This window comes from Apium graveolens, chromosome 5 (assembly GCF_009905375.1).
Source record: "Apium graveolens cultivar Ventura chromosome 5, ASM990537v1, whole genome shotgun sequence".
NCBI classification, from domain to species: domain Eukaryota; kingdom Viridiplantae; phylum Streptophyta; class Magnoliopsida; order Apiales; family Apiaceae; genus Apium; species Apium graveolens.
The window spans coordinates 277263378-277276930 of NC_133651.1; the positions used below are offsets into that span (position 1 = coordinate 277263378).

General features: G+C 34.5%; 1 protein-coding gene across 1 annotated transcript; it reads right to left on the reverse strand.

The window, feature by feature from the left end:
• Positions 1-886: 886 nt before the first annotated feature.
• On the reverse strand, positions 887-7244 carry LOC141659067 (uncharacterized). Its single transcript, XM_074465795.1, has 14 exons — positions 6939-7244; positions 5286-5359; positions 4979-5056; positions 4515-4590; positions 4143-4207; positions 3168-3269; positions 2892-2981; positions 2728-2802; positions 2580-2612; positions 2412-2492; positions 2259-2321; positions 1690-1758; positions 1533-1577; positions 887-1447 (listed from the first exon to the last, which is right to left on the reverse strand). Exons 1-14 carry the CDS (start codon positions 6979-6981, stop codon positions 1280-1282), a joined length of 1062 nt encoding a protein of 353 aa, XP_074321896.1. The 5' UTR covers positions 6982-7244; the 3' UTR covers positions 887-1279.
• Positions 7245-13553: the final 6309 nt, after the last annotated feature.

Genomic DNA, 13553 nt, shown 5'->3' on the forward strand with positions numbered 1-13553 from the left:
AAATCTCTTTAAAATTTTAAAATGAATTGTAAATAAATAATACTATTATATAGAGTAAAGTTCTATGGAGTCCACCTTTAATTGGAGTCCTCGGAGTCCATATATGTTCTGCAAGTAAAATATAGCTTAAAATATTGTAAAACATATTATTTTTCGACAAACATCACTATTCTATCAAAAATCTTGTAGATTGCATACATTTTACAAGCAGAACATTGCAAAAATATATATTCTACAAAACATGTTTAGTTTGCAGAACATAAATGTTCATGTTGCAGAACATATTGCAGAACATACATATTGTACCGTAAATATATGAGATTTGCATGATTTTGTTGAAGTTATGCTATTTGTGTAACATGTTTTGCAAAATAACACGTTTTACAATATATTTTATTTGCAGTACGTAGATGGACTCCGAGGACTCCGATAAAAAGGTGGACTCCATAGAACTCAGACAAATAATTACACTTAATTTTACCATATTCAAATTTAGGCAAAATAATAATGGACAAATTAATGATTCCAAAGCAACAATGATTTTATATAAAATAAAAAAAAATATATAAATCAAAATAAATATCTTTTCAAAATATTACAATTTAATGAATTAAAATTATAATAGACAGACATTAAAGTTAAAAAAAAATTAGCAACCAAGTGTATGAAACTAGCAGTCACAATGGATCTTGTAACATTTCCTTTATATACCTTTTTTAATCTTTACTGCATCCAATATTAACATTGATCAAATCATGTAAGGTAACACAGGGATTTGGACACTAGGCGCCATTATAAGAAAGTTACAAAAAAATAAGGAGAATTTTCATTATGATCTATCCGACAGTCATCTATCAAATTCCTACTGTTCATATTTTCCTCCGTCTGGACAACAAAAATAATCTATTTCACTTGCATCTCATTAACTTCCAACTGTCAAAGATGTGCAACTACAGTGGACAAAAAGAGCACTAAATGGAACAAGGTGCCCCGAGTACTGCTCAACTACTGAGAAATAGAACAGGTCTAGTAATAATGAAAATATAAGTGGGTCTCCCAGAAGCTCTACTAAGCCCCTCCCCTTCAGTGTATACATATGGGCAATTAAGTCTGACCATTTTAATAATTCTCAGTCCTAGATCGATATATTTATACATATTCAGCATGCAGCTCTACAAAATTCAGCACCCACCCTCAGCTTCATAATGGGGCCGGGACGTTCTTGGCAAGTTTACACTATAATTTATTTGACATTATAATAATGCAATTTCTGATAATGTCACTTGAGTGATGGCATTGCACTGCGGGTTCTCGAAATGAATGCACTAGTGAAACCTGAATGCAACCTCCCAAAAACACCAGAACTTGAGTTAATCTGATTTGTGTCCTCTGTTACATCAACTCCATTTGAAATTGCAGGACTAACTGACGGAGATTCATGAAGATCCTACAAATGTTTGTTCAGTTAAAATGCTAACCTCGTATCATACAAGTACAAATCATGTAAGAAGACAAGAAGTCAAAAAAAAAACCTTTAGGCCAGATCCTGAGACAGCACTTGACAATGATCGCTTAAACTGAAACAACATAAGAGACCATTTAGTTATTCGTGTCCGACAACAAAGCTATTATTTCAAAAATTATATATGTACAACATTTCTAAATTAGAATGCCAAGGTAATAATAAACCTTTTGAGACTCAATAGAAGCTGACGGGGATGGTGGCTCCAGGGTTAAAGTGGGGGTTGAAGATCCACTCTGCAAAGACAAAATAGAAAAGTATTCTAACACATTTAAAAACAAGGTCTGGCTATTCATCATAATTGCAAACATTGCAACCAAGGTCATTTGCTAAAGTAAGAATCAACTCGAATATATAAACCCAGTTGCCAAGTTTATCAAAGGAAGAAAATAGCAATTATAATCATGCAATCAAGGGAAAAGCAGAAATACATTACATGTGTAAAAAGAATTCCGAACAGCTTAATTTTGCAGAATACAAATTCAAAACTTCTATTAAAATTCTCAATGCTACCTAAGATGAATCATATATTTCTTTAACAAAACAAATCAGAAAGTAGAAAAATCATGATTTGATCAAAATCTATGTACTACAAAACTACTGCATATGCTGAGGGACTAAAGGACATTTTTCCTCCAGTTGGTTATGTAGTTATCTATTTTTATCATAATATTGTTTATATATTATCTTTGTTTCTTTCAGCGCAGTGCAGTTCAGGGGTCTGAAAAATAATTACCCTGGATGAAGACGTCGTTTCTGGCAATTCAATGGCTGGCCTAGATGGAGTAGCCGAAATTGCCTGCAGTTTCATATTTTTTTCTCTTAAAAAAACTACATACAATTTACATATTGAACATATGGCTAAAATAATACGGATTTAAGAACTTACCTGAGTCTGCTCTTTAGTTTTGCCATTTTCAAGAGTCCAGGCAAAATCCACAAGCTTCACTACATTCTCAACTGTGTAATTCTGTAAAAAACCAATAGAGGAAATCACTACACAGAAGATGATACATTTATGTTCTATTATCAATAGTTAGCTAAGGAAATTTATTACCTGCTTCCCTTCAATTCTACTAAGTTTAGTTTCCTGTCAAATGAAAAATATTAAATAAATACTCACTTCTAGACCAGTAAAAAACTAGTTGATATGGCCACCAAATTTAATGATAAGAGTAACTAGTTTTGCTGTCTAAAAACATTACCAGCGTTTGAACTGCATGGCGCACTGATCGAACATCTCCACCAACTACTTTCAGATCTCCTCTGAGTTCAGATACCTAAAGAACTTAAAAATTTAGGTCAAGCGGCAATTAACACCAAACAAAATGTAAACAAATGAAAGTAGAAACTCTTAGATTGTTCCTACCTCCCCTCTTGTAGCATCAGTAAGTTTCGCAGCCTCATCTAAACCAGTATCCACACGATCAATTTTTGAGGATAAATGCCTTTTGGTGGACTAAAAAGCACATGAAAATCCAATCAGAATCCAAACATATTATGATTTCAATTGAATGTGATCGGCAGTGATGCACTGTGTGGTAATGTGGTTGTCGAAGATACTTAAAGATTAGTACCAACAGCATATGCATATAGTTCAGGATTCTAAGGTAAGAACAATATTATATAAACTTGACAAAATTACCGAAATTGAGGAGTAAACGTTCTCAAGCTCTTTAGCTATCTTAGTAGTTGCCTCGGATAAACTGCGTCTGGTTGCAAACATTAAATTAGGAAGTTTCCAACCCTGACACCCCAGAAAAAAATTAGTAGCAATTCAGCTTAAACAAGTCAGATTGTCTAGAAACTACAATAACAGTATCATATTGAATAGTACAAGAAAGGTAATCTCGACTTGTAGCACGAAAAATACAGAAAAATAAAATGACCAAGCTAAAGATGTGTGTAGTAAGAAAAATAATAGTACAGAATCAGGCGGGGCGGGGCGGGGCGGGGGGGGGGGGGTTAATCCAAAACCCTAAGCTAATAACATTAGATACTGATTACTTGAGGACAATGTACAAACTATTCAAAGATAATATCATTGCTAATCATCACCACCAACAAAAGATACAATGTTGAGCATTGGAAGGTCCACAATACTGTCTTATTCTTGGATTGGAGGAAGCATACCAGCAAATATACTTTTCAACATAATAAACTTTGATCAAAAAATTGGTATAGGAATCCTTAAAAAACACCAATCACCTTTTACTTTACAAGTACTAAAAAGTTTCCAGTAAAAGAGGGTCTATCACAACATTAAGACAGCCAGCAGGCACAATAAACATTTCTTCTCTGTAACACAAAAAAAAAATTGAATCTTTATTGTCTGAACAAACCTTTCCGAGTATGACACTAAACCCCGCCGAATTAGTGTAATGACGATATATCGCATTGCATTAAAATACATTTATGCGGAAATATACAAATACTTGCATCCTTAAAGTTTGAAGATTGTAAAGAAGACAATTTGATGAGAGTAGGACACAAAACAATGTTCAGGGTCTTGATATGATAAATTATGACAGTAAACCCAGCAAGCAAAGAACCGTGATATCATTTTTGAAGAAAGCATATGATGCCATTTACCAAACATGGGGTAGAAGCAAGATCGTACCTTCCACCAAACATATCCATATCCAACCACAAGCACAATAACAACAGCGCCATATTTTGTCCCTCCTGTGCAGGGGTTAAAACATTTAATGACAGGAAGAACATTTAATATTTACCAAGATGAAAATGCAAACACGAATCACTAAATCTGGAAACTGTACTTGCTATTATTTTTTGATTCATAAACATATGTATGCAGATGGGTAAGGGGTGTGTATAAGACAGATTCAGAAAGTGGGGTGATAAATATAAATGTATGTGTGTGTAAAACATGTAATAAGTTTCCACAGCTACACTCTCAAAAGCACCAGAAAAAAACAAGATCGACTCTAATGCATTATTATTCCTATTTTAGATGTGTTTCGAAGAAAACCTGAACCAGTAGATGTCACAATTGTGATAGGTCTATTTGATGACAAAAGTTGCAGCTCCTGCCGTAGGCTGTTAACCTGTAACATTGAAATTGATGTATAACCATGAGAACTGGAACAGTTCTAAAAGCTCACTTCACTCCAACTTCTTATATACTAAATAACTAAGCATGATAAAGATGGTAATGGCATACAGTACTTAATTATTAGGACTGCATTAAGCAGAAGTAAAATAATTTATCCGAATAGATGATTTTCCCAGTTACAGGTCAACACAAAACAGTGTGTAAGTGTGAACACACGACCTAAAGATGCGAGAAAACAGCCACATAAGAGGTAAGTTAAAATAATGACTGGATCTTATCCAAATATTTTGCTTTTAACAAAAAGCAGGTTGGAGGTAATTTCAGTTTCAGTGAACCACATAAATACTTCTTCATATAATGAACTTGTCAGATGTATAAACCTGTTGCAACAAAGAGTCATTGGGTGGTTTGACCCTTAATGTCTTGACATCGTCACTTTTTAGCTGATTGAAAACAAGCTGCATAAAAAAAACACATTATACACCATTAGATACATGCCATTAGAACCTAAAATGCAGAAATAGCAGAAAGGGGAAGGTTTTCAAGCAGAAATATCTTAAAAATTGGTTAAAGAGTCATATAAATAATGTTGTGGAAAAGTAACTATAGCACACAACATCAGTTTCCATCATTATCTTCTAAAATTTTGTGTGTAAATAGTTATCCTGACTATTGTACCAACATTACCTTTAGAGCACCTGAGAAAAAATCGGAAACACCGGACCCCTGTCCTTCTTTTGCAAGAACTGACCCAATAAGACCTGAAAATTAGAACGAAGTTAGTGTTACTGACAGTGACATTACTCGCCACACAATTAATCAGTTAATATGCAATAACGTTTCTCTAGCACATATACTTCTATTTAATCGTTTTACTGTAAACTGTGTTATGTTTTCAACTAACCCAGTAAATAAGGCTCCCACATCAGTGTGATGTGTGGTCTGTGAAAGGTTCTAATGTATCCGGTATTACAGTTCTTTTTTAAAAGAGTCTGTTTCTGAGCTTAGAACTCCTGACCTAGCAAACAGCAAGAAGACACCAGGTCTTCATGCCAAAACATGACCTTACATTCATAACCAACTAATAAAACAGAATTACTGTCCAGTATCCCCAATAAAGGACCGTATGACTATAGTGAAATGATTTTAAAACAAAATTATTATGTAAGAAAAGAGAAGCTTAAGATATTGAGTCACATAAAACTTTGAACACAACCGCCAGAAATTGCTTAAAGCATATTCATCTTCAAGTTTGTAAACCACACTGATAAAAAATCAAGGCCGTCGCAGAAAGACCGATTCATAATTGCAATAGGGTAAATGACAAAAGTGTTCCCTAAATTTGGCTGGCAGCGTTTTTAACCTTCAAGTATATATAACACCATCAATGACATTTAAGTTCGATTGACAAACAACACAATCCCCTCTCAGCACATCCTGCCTAAAACTCCACTAAGAATATAAAGGGACACTGTCAGGATTCCTGACAGACACGGAACCAGAAATTTCATTTTCTCTGTTATTTCAATTTTAGTTTTCATGTCAAATACGATTACCTTCCTGATAAAGTGATATTTATAGATCCCAATCATCACTAAAGGAAGAAAGCTTTTCAATTGATTACGACCCTTATATCTAGTGCCTGTGGTGCAAACTTCATTTATTCTATTACTTCATGTAACAAATGGGTAACGGTGTCATTTGTTTTGTTCTTTAAAGCAAGTTCCTCTTGTGCTTTCACTACTGTTATCATCATAAACTTGACCCTGGCATTGTACTGACAAATGAACATCCTTCTAAACAGCCTACTCAATATCAATCAAGGTTTCTGAGTACTTGAATATACACTAAAGTTTTGTTGGTACTAATTGGATCAACTTAACAAACATACGGCTTCCTAATACGCAAAATGGAGGATAAAATCCCGTTTCTTTTTTGCTAATAAATTGGTAGAAACACTTTGACTGAGGAAAAATCAATTCTATGTCACAGTGTTACTAGTATCAGTGATTCTATACAACAAAGCTTGGAACCACATTGTCCCCTAGTAATCTTAAACATGTTTTCAACTAACACCAATCTCTGCTCTCCGCCTCTGGAGCTAAAAATTCGAACTTACGACCTCGAAACCACCTACCAAACTAAACAAAAGCACAAATAGCTTCTTTGACGTACAACAAAACTAATCAACCAATTTATCAACAGTAAGTCGCCATCAAAGACTGAAACTTGTTTCTAATTTTAGGGTTTGCCAAAAAAATAGAACTAATCAATTTACAAAAAAAATAAATTTGAAAAAATTAAAAAGCACATAAAACATAGGCAAGTATGTATGTATACCTGCACCAACTATGAGGGTGATCTTTCCGAGAGGAAGGGCCATGGAGACAAACAATTAAAGGGTCAGTGACAAAAACGAATCAGAACATCGAACTAAAAATATAGATACAATTGAGGTGTGGCGGAATAAATTAGGTTTAGAAAAGGAGGGATCGCAGAACAAAGTTCAAATTACAAGGGGAGGGGGGTTGATTTAATTGATGATTAGGGTGTGGGGGGTAGTTGTATGTTTGTTTTATTTTTTGGGGGAAGAAGCAGCGCCAAACCCTACTATTATCCGCCTTCCTCTCCCTTCCCTGCCCATTTACTGTTTTACCCATTTTCTCTGTCTTATCCAACAAGTTACCCTTTCTATTTCGTTTTTGTGGTTTTTCACTTGTTTTTTTTTCACTTGTTATTCTTCGGTTGTGTAATCAGCGCAAATCGAACATTCTTGGTTCAGCTCGAACTCGATTAAAATTATTTTGCTTCGGATTCGAGCTCGAGCTCGACCTCGAACTCGTCGAGTCTTTAATTGTAAGTTAAAAACTCGTCTTCTAAATATTTCAGTAGACTCGAGTTCGGCTCGAAATCTTAAATTAATTTCACTAAATATTAACAAAAACTCAAAATAAAATCGGTTCAGCTTAGGTCCCACTCAAGTTTGATTGTATAATATATAAATAATATATAAATATTTATATATATATAAAATATTATAAAAAAAGTAAAAAATAATAGAAACTCGATATGACTCACGAACCTTACGAGCCGATTAATTTGAAACTCGAGCTCGCCACGGTTAAAAATTTGAAAACCTCGAGCTCGGCTCGCTTATTTCCGAACCGAATTCGAATTTTTCATGAGCCGAGTTAGAGTAACTCACGAACAGTTTGACTCGTTTATATCTCTAGCGTCTAATATTAATATTAAAAGGGTCTCATATTTAAATTAGGTAATTTGAAATAGAATAAATAAAATTACCAAATTTGTACGAGGGTCGACTCTCAAATCTAGGATTTTAACCGTCAATCCTGCACTTTTCGTTCCTTCCTCCCCTTACCCTTCGCTCTCTCATACTCTTTTCAATTTATCAGTATTTTCCAATAAAACCGGGATATAATTCTTTTTGGATTTTTGAGTACCTTGTTATTAATGTTGTTATTCGTGTCCGTCTTTTTGGAATGTTACTATTTTCTGTTTTAATATTTTTGTGTGTCCTATTATAGGTTTCGGTAGTTTTTCTGAAAAGAATTTATATGGTATTTTGGGAAATCTATAAGACTTGTATCGAATATAGGACAGTGGTGGATATTACGATAGCTCACATTTCACGACAAAAAAATTGTTCATATTTTGAGGATATTTGTTACTCCAATATCAGTTGATGTAACTGATAGTTTTGAGCATTGGCCTACAAATGATGCATATTTGAAGGTCAATTCACAAAGCTTCTTTAAATGAAATAAATTATAAGCGTACAATATATAACGTAGAGCTTGCTCATGTACGAGCGAAAAAATCACTATTATTGATAGTAAACAACATAGAAGGGTGGCACAAGAACCACAAAGCAGTACAAAAAAACCATCATATGAGCAAGAAATATATTGAAACGATACTCAGAATGACTTATCACATATTATACTATAATAATTACATTTACCAAATATCGTTACTCACATTAACCATTATTTCACTTATACCTATATTATTCTTATACATAAAGATAATCATTTCGGTCATTGTGGTCGGACTCTATTATAAATTTCTAACCACATTCTAGATAGGGCCATCTTATCTCTTCTTTCGAACACTGATTGTCAATAAACACTGTACTTTCACTAGAATCTTTCCTGGTACGTAGAAAACTTCTTCACTATTACTACAATCTTGAATACTTCTTTCTTTGTCATTCAGTGACACTTGAACATATAAATGAACTCCTTTCAGTTAGTATAACTTCAAAAATGCAACTCTTTTTTAACCTTTGTGTATACCATATCTTTATTTCTTCAGATTCATATGCTTCGAACACTGTCTATCTTCAATCAATGCTAATACACTGAAATCTTTTAATGACACTTTTACACTGAATCTTTAATACTTCTGAAACCCTGAAAGTCTTCAAACCTTATTCTTCACTAAGACATGAACATGTTAATGAACTTCTTTCAGTGACCTATAAGTAGACTTCAAAATTTCTTCTAATATTTTGATTCTTTGTATTTTCTCTGTCTTCATTTTTTTATGATTTATGTGTAGACGTAGTATTATTTATCAGTCATGTTCTAGTGTTGAGTTATCACTTATATTGTTCATACAGCTTCGCAATCTCACCAACAACCTCCCCCTATTTGATTGTTAAACCTAACAAACAAATTAAATATAGAGGATTACTCAACTAGCAACTAGAATCATTAATGTACCATGACTTGTAAATAATGCTACTGGTTTTCTAAATCAAATTCAGCATTTTCAGATTTCTTGAGTAACTGAAATGAAAGCTTCTTGTTCCTCTAGCACTGAACTGATCTTCAAGTAGTTGAAGGGTTCTTAGCATATAAACGCAGCGAAAACGTAAATTTAAATTTAAAAAAAAAAACGAAACCCTCCGCAGGATTCATGCGAAAAATAATATTTAATTCGTAGTTCAGTATGTTTACCTTAAGAAGCTTTACGTTAATGGAAAAATGGAGGTCTTCAATGGCGATCCAAAAACGATGAACGGAGATCCTTAGCAGCTGCTCCTCAAGTGTGAAGCACTCCACCGGTATCCACCAAGAAAACGATGTCATGAAGGAGGAGGAGATGGAGAGAATTAGGGTTTTGTAAATCTTTTTTGTTGAGGTAAAAATAGGGTCTATAGTAGTATATTTATAGGCAAAATTTTCAGCTGAAAATTTTCCCATAAAATATTATTATTATTAACCCTTTATTATTCTCACTGATAATTAAAACACCTTTTAATTATTAATCCTTTTTCTAAACACTTTAGAAATAATTCTCTCACTCGATTTAATTTCCAAAAATTAAATTCTTAATTAATAATATTAAGAACTTTTTCTTAATTAATTTATAATCAATTAAATTTCATTTAATCAATTATTAAATTTTCCAATTAATTATTTATTTCATAAATAAATAATTATCAGCCATTATTAATTAATTTCTCCACCATTAAATCATTTTCTTTTATGGTGTGACCCTATAGGTTCAATATTAAGCCGGTAGTAGAAATAAATAATAATAAAACTATTTTATCATTATTTATATAAATTCTCTAATTCATTAAATATGATTAATTAATTAATCATATTTATTCTACATCGTGAGGGATACTTCTCAGCATATCACGACTATCCGGATAATACGAATTCACTGCTTAGAATACCAAGAACCTATTCAGTGAGTAATTATCGTACAATTAATTCCTTCTACCCTGCAATGTCACGATTAAATACAAGGCATGGAACTTGTGTCAAGCCTATCTTATTTAATCACTTGCTTTCCCATTCACTATGCTTAGTTCTATTTAATTTAAATTAGAAACTCATTTCTAATTTCATTCACTCTGGCTAGAGATTCCTGAACTAACATAAGTGGATCAGCATTGAACATTCTCTTCCTACACCGGAAGGGATAGATCTTTTATTGATCATACACTATCTTCGTGTACAAATTCCTATACCCTGTAGAGCCCTTATAATTGTCCCTTGAGACTAAAAACTAAACCAAAGCATAGTTCAGTGTACACAAGATGACTATGATGACCTCAAGTCTAAGGATACTTGTACAACTATCACTATATGAACAATTGCTGACACGTGAGTGAACTCCATCAGTTGTTCAGCTGTGTGAGTCATGTTCAGTGAACTTATTCTATAATAAGCACCTACATACTAGCTATAGTGTCACCACACAAATGTCTATGAGAACAGACATCCTTCATAATGAAGCAAGCATAGTATGTACCGATCTTTGCGGATTATTAATTACCAGTTAGTAATTCTACGACCAGGAACTATTTAAGTTTAGAGTTATCATCTTTTAGGTCTCATTATTATGATCTCATCACAATCCATAAAAAGCTTTACTCTAAACTGTGGTATATCTTATTTAAACATTTAAATAGATAGAGCCCGCAATAAAAATAAAACAAGTCTTTTATTAATATCAATGAAATCAAAACAGATTACATAAAAGTTATTCCTAAATCCTCATACATGATTGGACTTAGGACATATCTCTTTCAATCTCCCATTTATACTAAAGCCAATCACTCTGGTATCTAATACCCATCTTGTCTTTATGATGATCAAAGTGACTCTGAAAAAGTGGCTTTGTGAGTGGGTCTGCTATGTTGTTATGCGTGTCAACTCTCTCGGCGTTGACATCTCCTCTTTCAACAATCTCCCTAATGAGATGAAAGCGCCGCAGGACATGTTTGGAATTTCTATGAGACCTAGGTTCCTTGGCTTGTGCTATTGCTGCGTTGTTATCACAATACAACACAATAGGCTCTTCAACGCTAGGAACAACTCCCAACTCAGAAACAAATTTCCTCATCCAAACGGCTTCTTTTGCAGCCTCACTTGCAGCTATATATTCTGCTTCTGCCGTGGAGTCAGCCGTTGTAGACTGTTTGAAATTCTTCCAACTAATCGCACCACCATTCAGAGTAAACACGTACCCTGACATGGATTTGCTATCACTTTCTGATTGAAAACTAGAGTCAGTATAACCCTCTATTTTCAACTCAGATTCACCACCAAAAACAAGAAAAATGTCCTGAGTCCTTCGCAAGTACTTAAGGATGTTTTTCACTGCTTTCCAGTGGTCTTCACCTGGATTGGACCGATATCTGCTCGTCACACTAATTGAATAAGCAACATCAGGCCTTGTACACAACATCGCGTACATGATAGATCCTATTGCTAAAGCATAAGGAATCTTACTCATACGCTCTCTTTCCTCAGGTGTCTTAGGAGACATTTTTTCGGAAAGGGACACTTCATGGCTCATCGGTATGAGACCTCTTTTGGAGTTTTCCATGCTAAACATTTTAAGCACTTTCTGGATGTATGTACCCTGGGTAAGACCTATCATTCTTCTAGATCTATCTCTATAGATCTTCATACCGAGAATGTAGGATGCTTCTCCCAAGTCCTTCATGGTGAAGTTCTTTGATAGCCATACTTTGACTGATTGTAGCATCGGTATATCATTTCCTATAAGAAGTATGTCATCCACATACAATACAAGAAATGTTACCGCGCTCCCACTAACCCTTTTTTAGACATATGGTTCATCTATGTTTTTGATAAAACCAAACTCTTTGATTGTCTCATCAAAATGGATGTTCCATCTACGAGAAGCTTGCTTTAAACCATATATGGTTCGCAGCAGCTTACACACTAGGTGTTCATTTTCCTTGGAAAGAAAACCCTCTGGCTGTGTCATATACACTTCCTCTTCAAGTTTTCCATTGAGGAAGGCCGTTTTCACGTCCATTTGCCAGATCTCATAGTCGTAGTAAGCAGCAATCGCAAGCAAAATCCGAATTGATTTTAACAGGGCTACAGGAAAAAAAGTTTCATCAAAGTCAATCCCTTGCCTTTGTCTGAATCCTTTTGCCACGAGCCTGGCCTTATAGGTCTCTCCCTGGCCATCCGCTCCAATCTTTCTTTTGTATACCCACTTACACCCAATAGGCTTAACACCTTCAGGCGCCTCAACCAGAGTCCATACGTGGTTGGTATACATAGATTCCATTTCAGATTTCATGGCACTATGCCATTTCTCTGAGTAAACACTACTCATAGCCTCATTATAGGTCATAGGGTCGTCATCATCAATGATTGACAACTCATTGTCATTCTTAATGACAAGGCCATAATACCTCTCAGGTTGGCGATACACTCTCCCTGTCCTACGAATTGGCTGTTCCATAGAAGGTTGTTCAGTCTGAACAGGTGTTTCCACTTGATCCATAGTAGTTTGTGCTTCTTGAACTTCATCAAGTTCAATTTTGCTCCAACTGTTTCCTTCAAGGATAAACTCCTTTTCCAAGAAGGTAGCATGTATGGAGACAAACACCCGATGATCGGTGTAAAAGTAATACCCCAAAGTCTCTTTAGGATATCCCACAAAATTACATTTTACGGATCGAGATTCCAGCTTATCTGGGTCAACTTTCTTGACATAAGCTGGACATCCCCAAATCTTAACGTGTTTAAGACTCAGTTTCCTTTCTTTCCATATCTCATATTGTAACACCCCCAGATCCGGGGTCGAGGATCCGGGTCGTCACGGTCTTTCTTTCCACAATATCACTTCACTTAATTAATAATAATAACCTTATGCTGTGACCCCACACTAACACACACCACAACCCGTTATAGTCTCAGAGATGAAATTTAAATAAGTACAAGTCTTTGAATCCACAATTTAAAAGTTATTACAACCCAAAATGATTACTTGATAAATTTACAGTTAATTGCCATTATCTGCCACCAGTTATAATTATACATAATTGATTCTCAAAAGTAGATGGTCTGATCTACAATAGATCTACCTCTGCAGCTATAGCAGCTACAACATCAACGGGAAGACGCGGGACGCTTCCCACGCGCT

Excerpts from the sequence above, each read along its gene's own strand:
- LOC141659067 (XM_074465795.1), bottom strand. The coding sequence starts at position 6,981 with ATGGCCCTTCCTCTCGGAAAGATCACCCTCATAGTTGGTGCAG. Across the intron at positions 3,270-4,142 it reads ATGGATATGTTTGGTGGAAG|GGTTGGAAACTTCCTAATTT; the intron begins GTACGATCTTGC and ends CTGGGGTGTCAG. Across the intron at positions 1,448-1,532 it reads TCTCAGGATCTGGCCTAAAG|GATCTTCATGAATCTCCGTC; the intron begins GTTTTTTTTTTG and ends AAACATTTGTAG.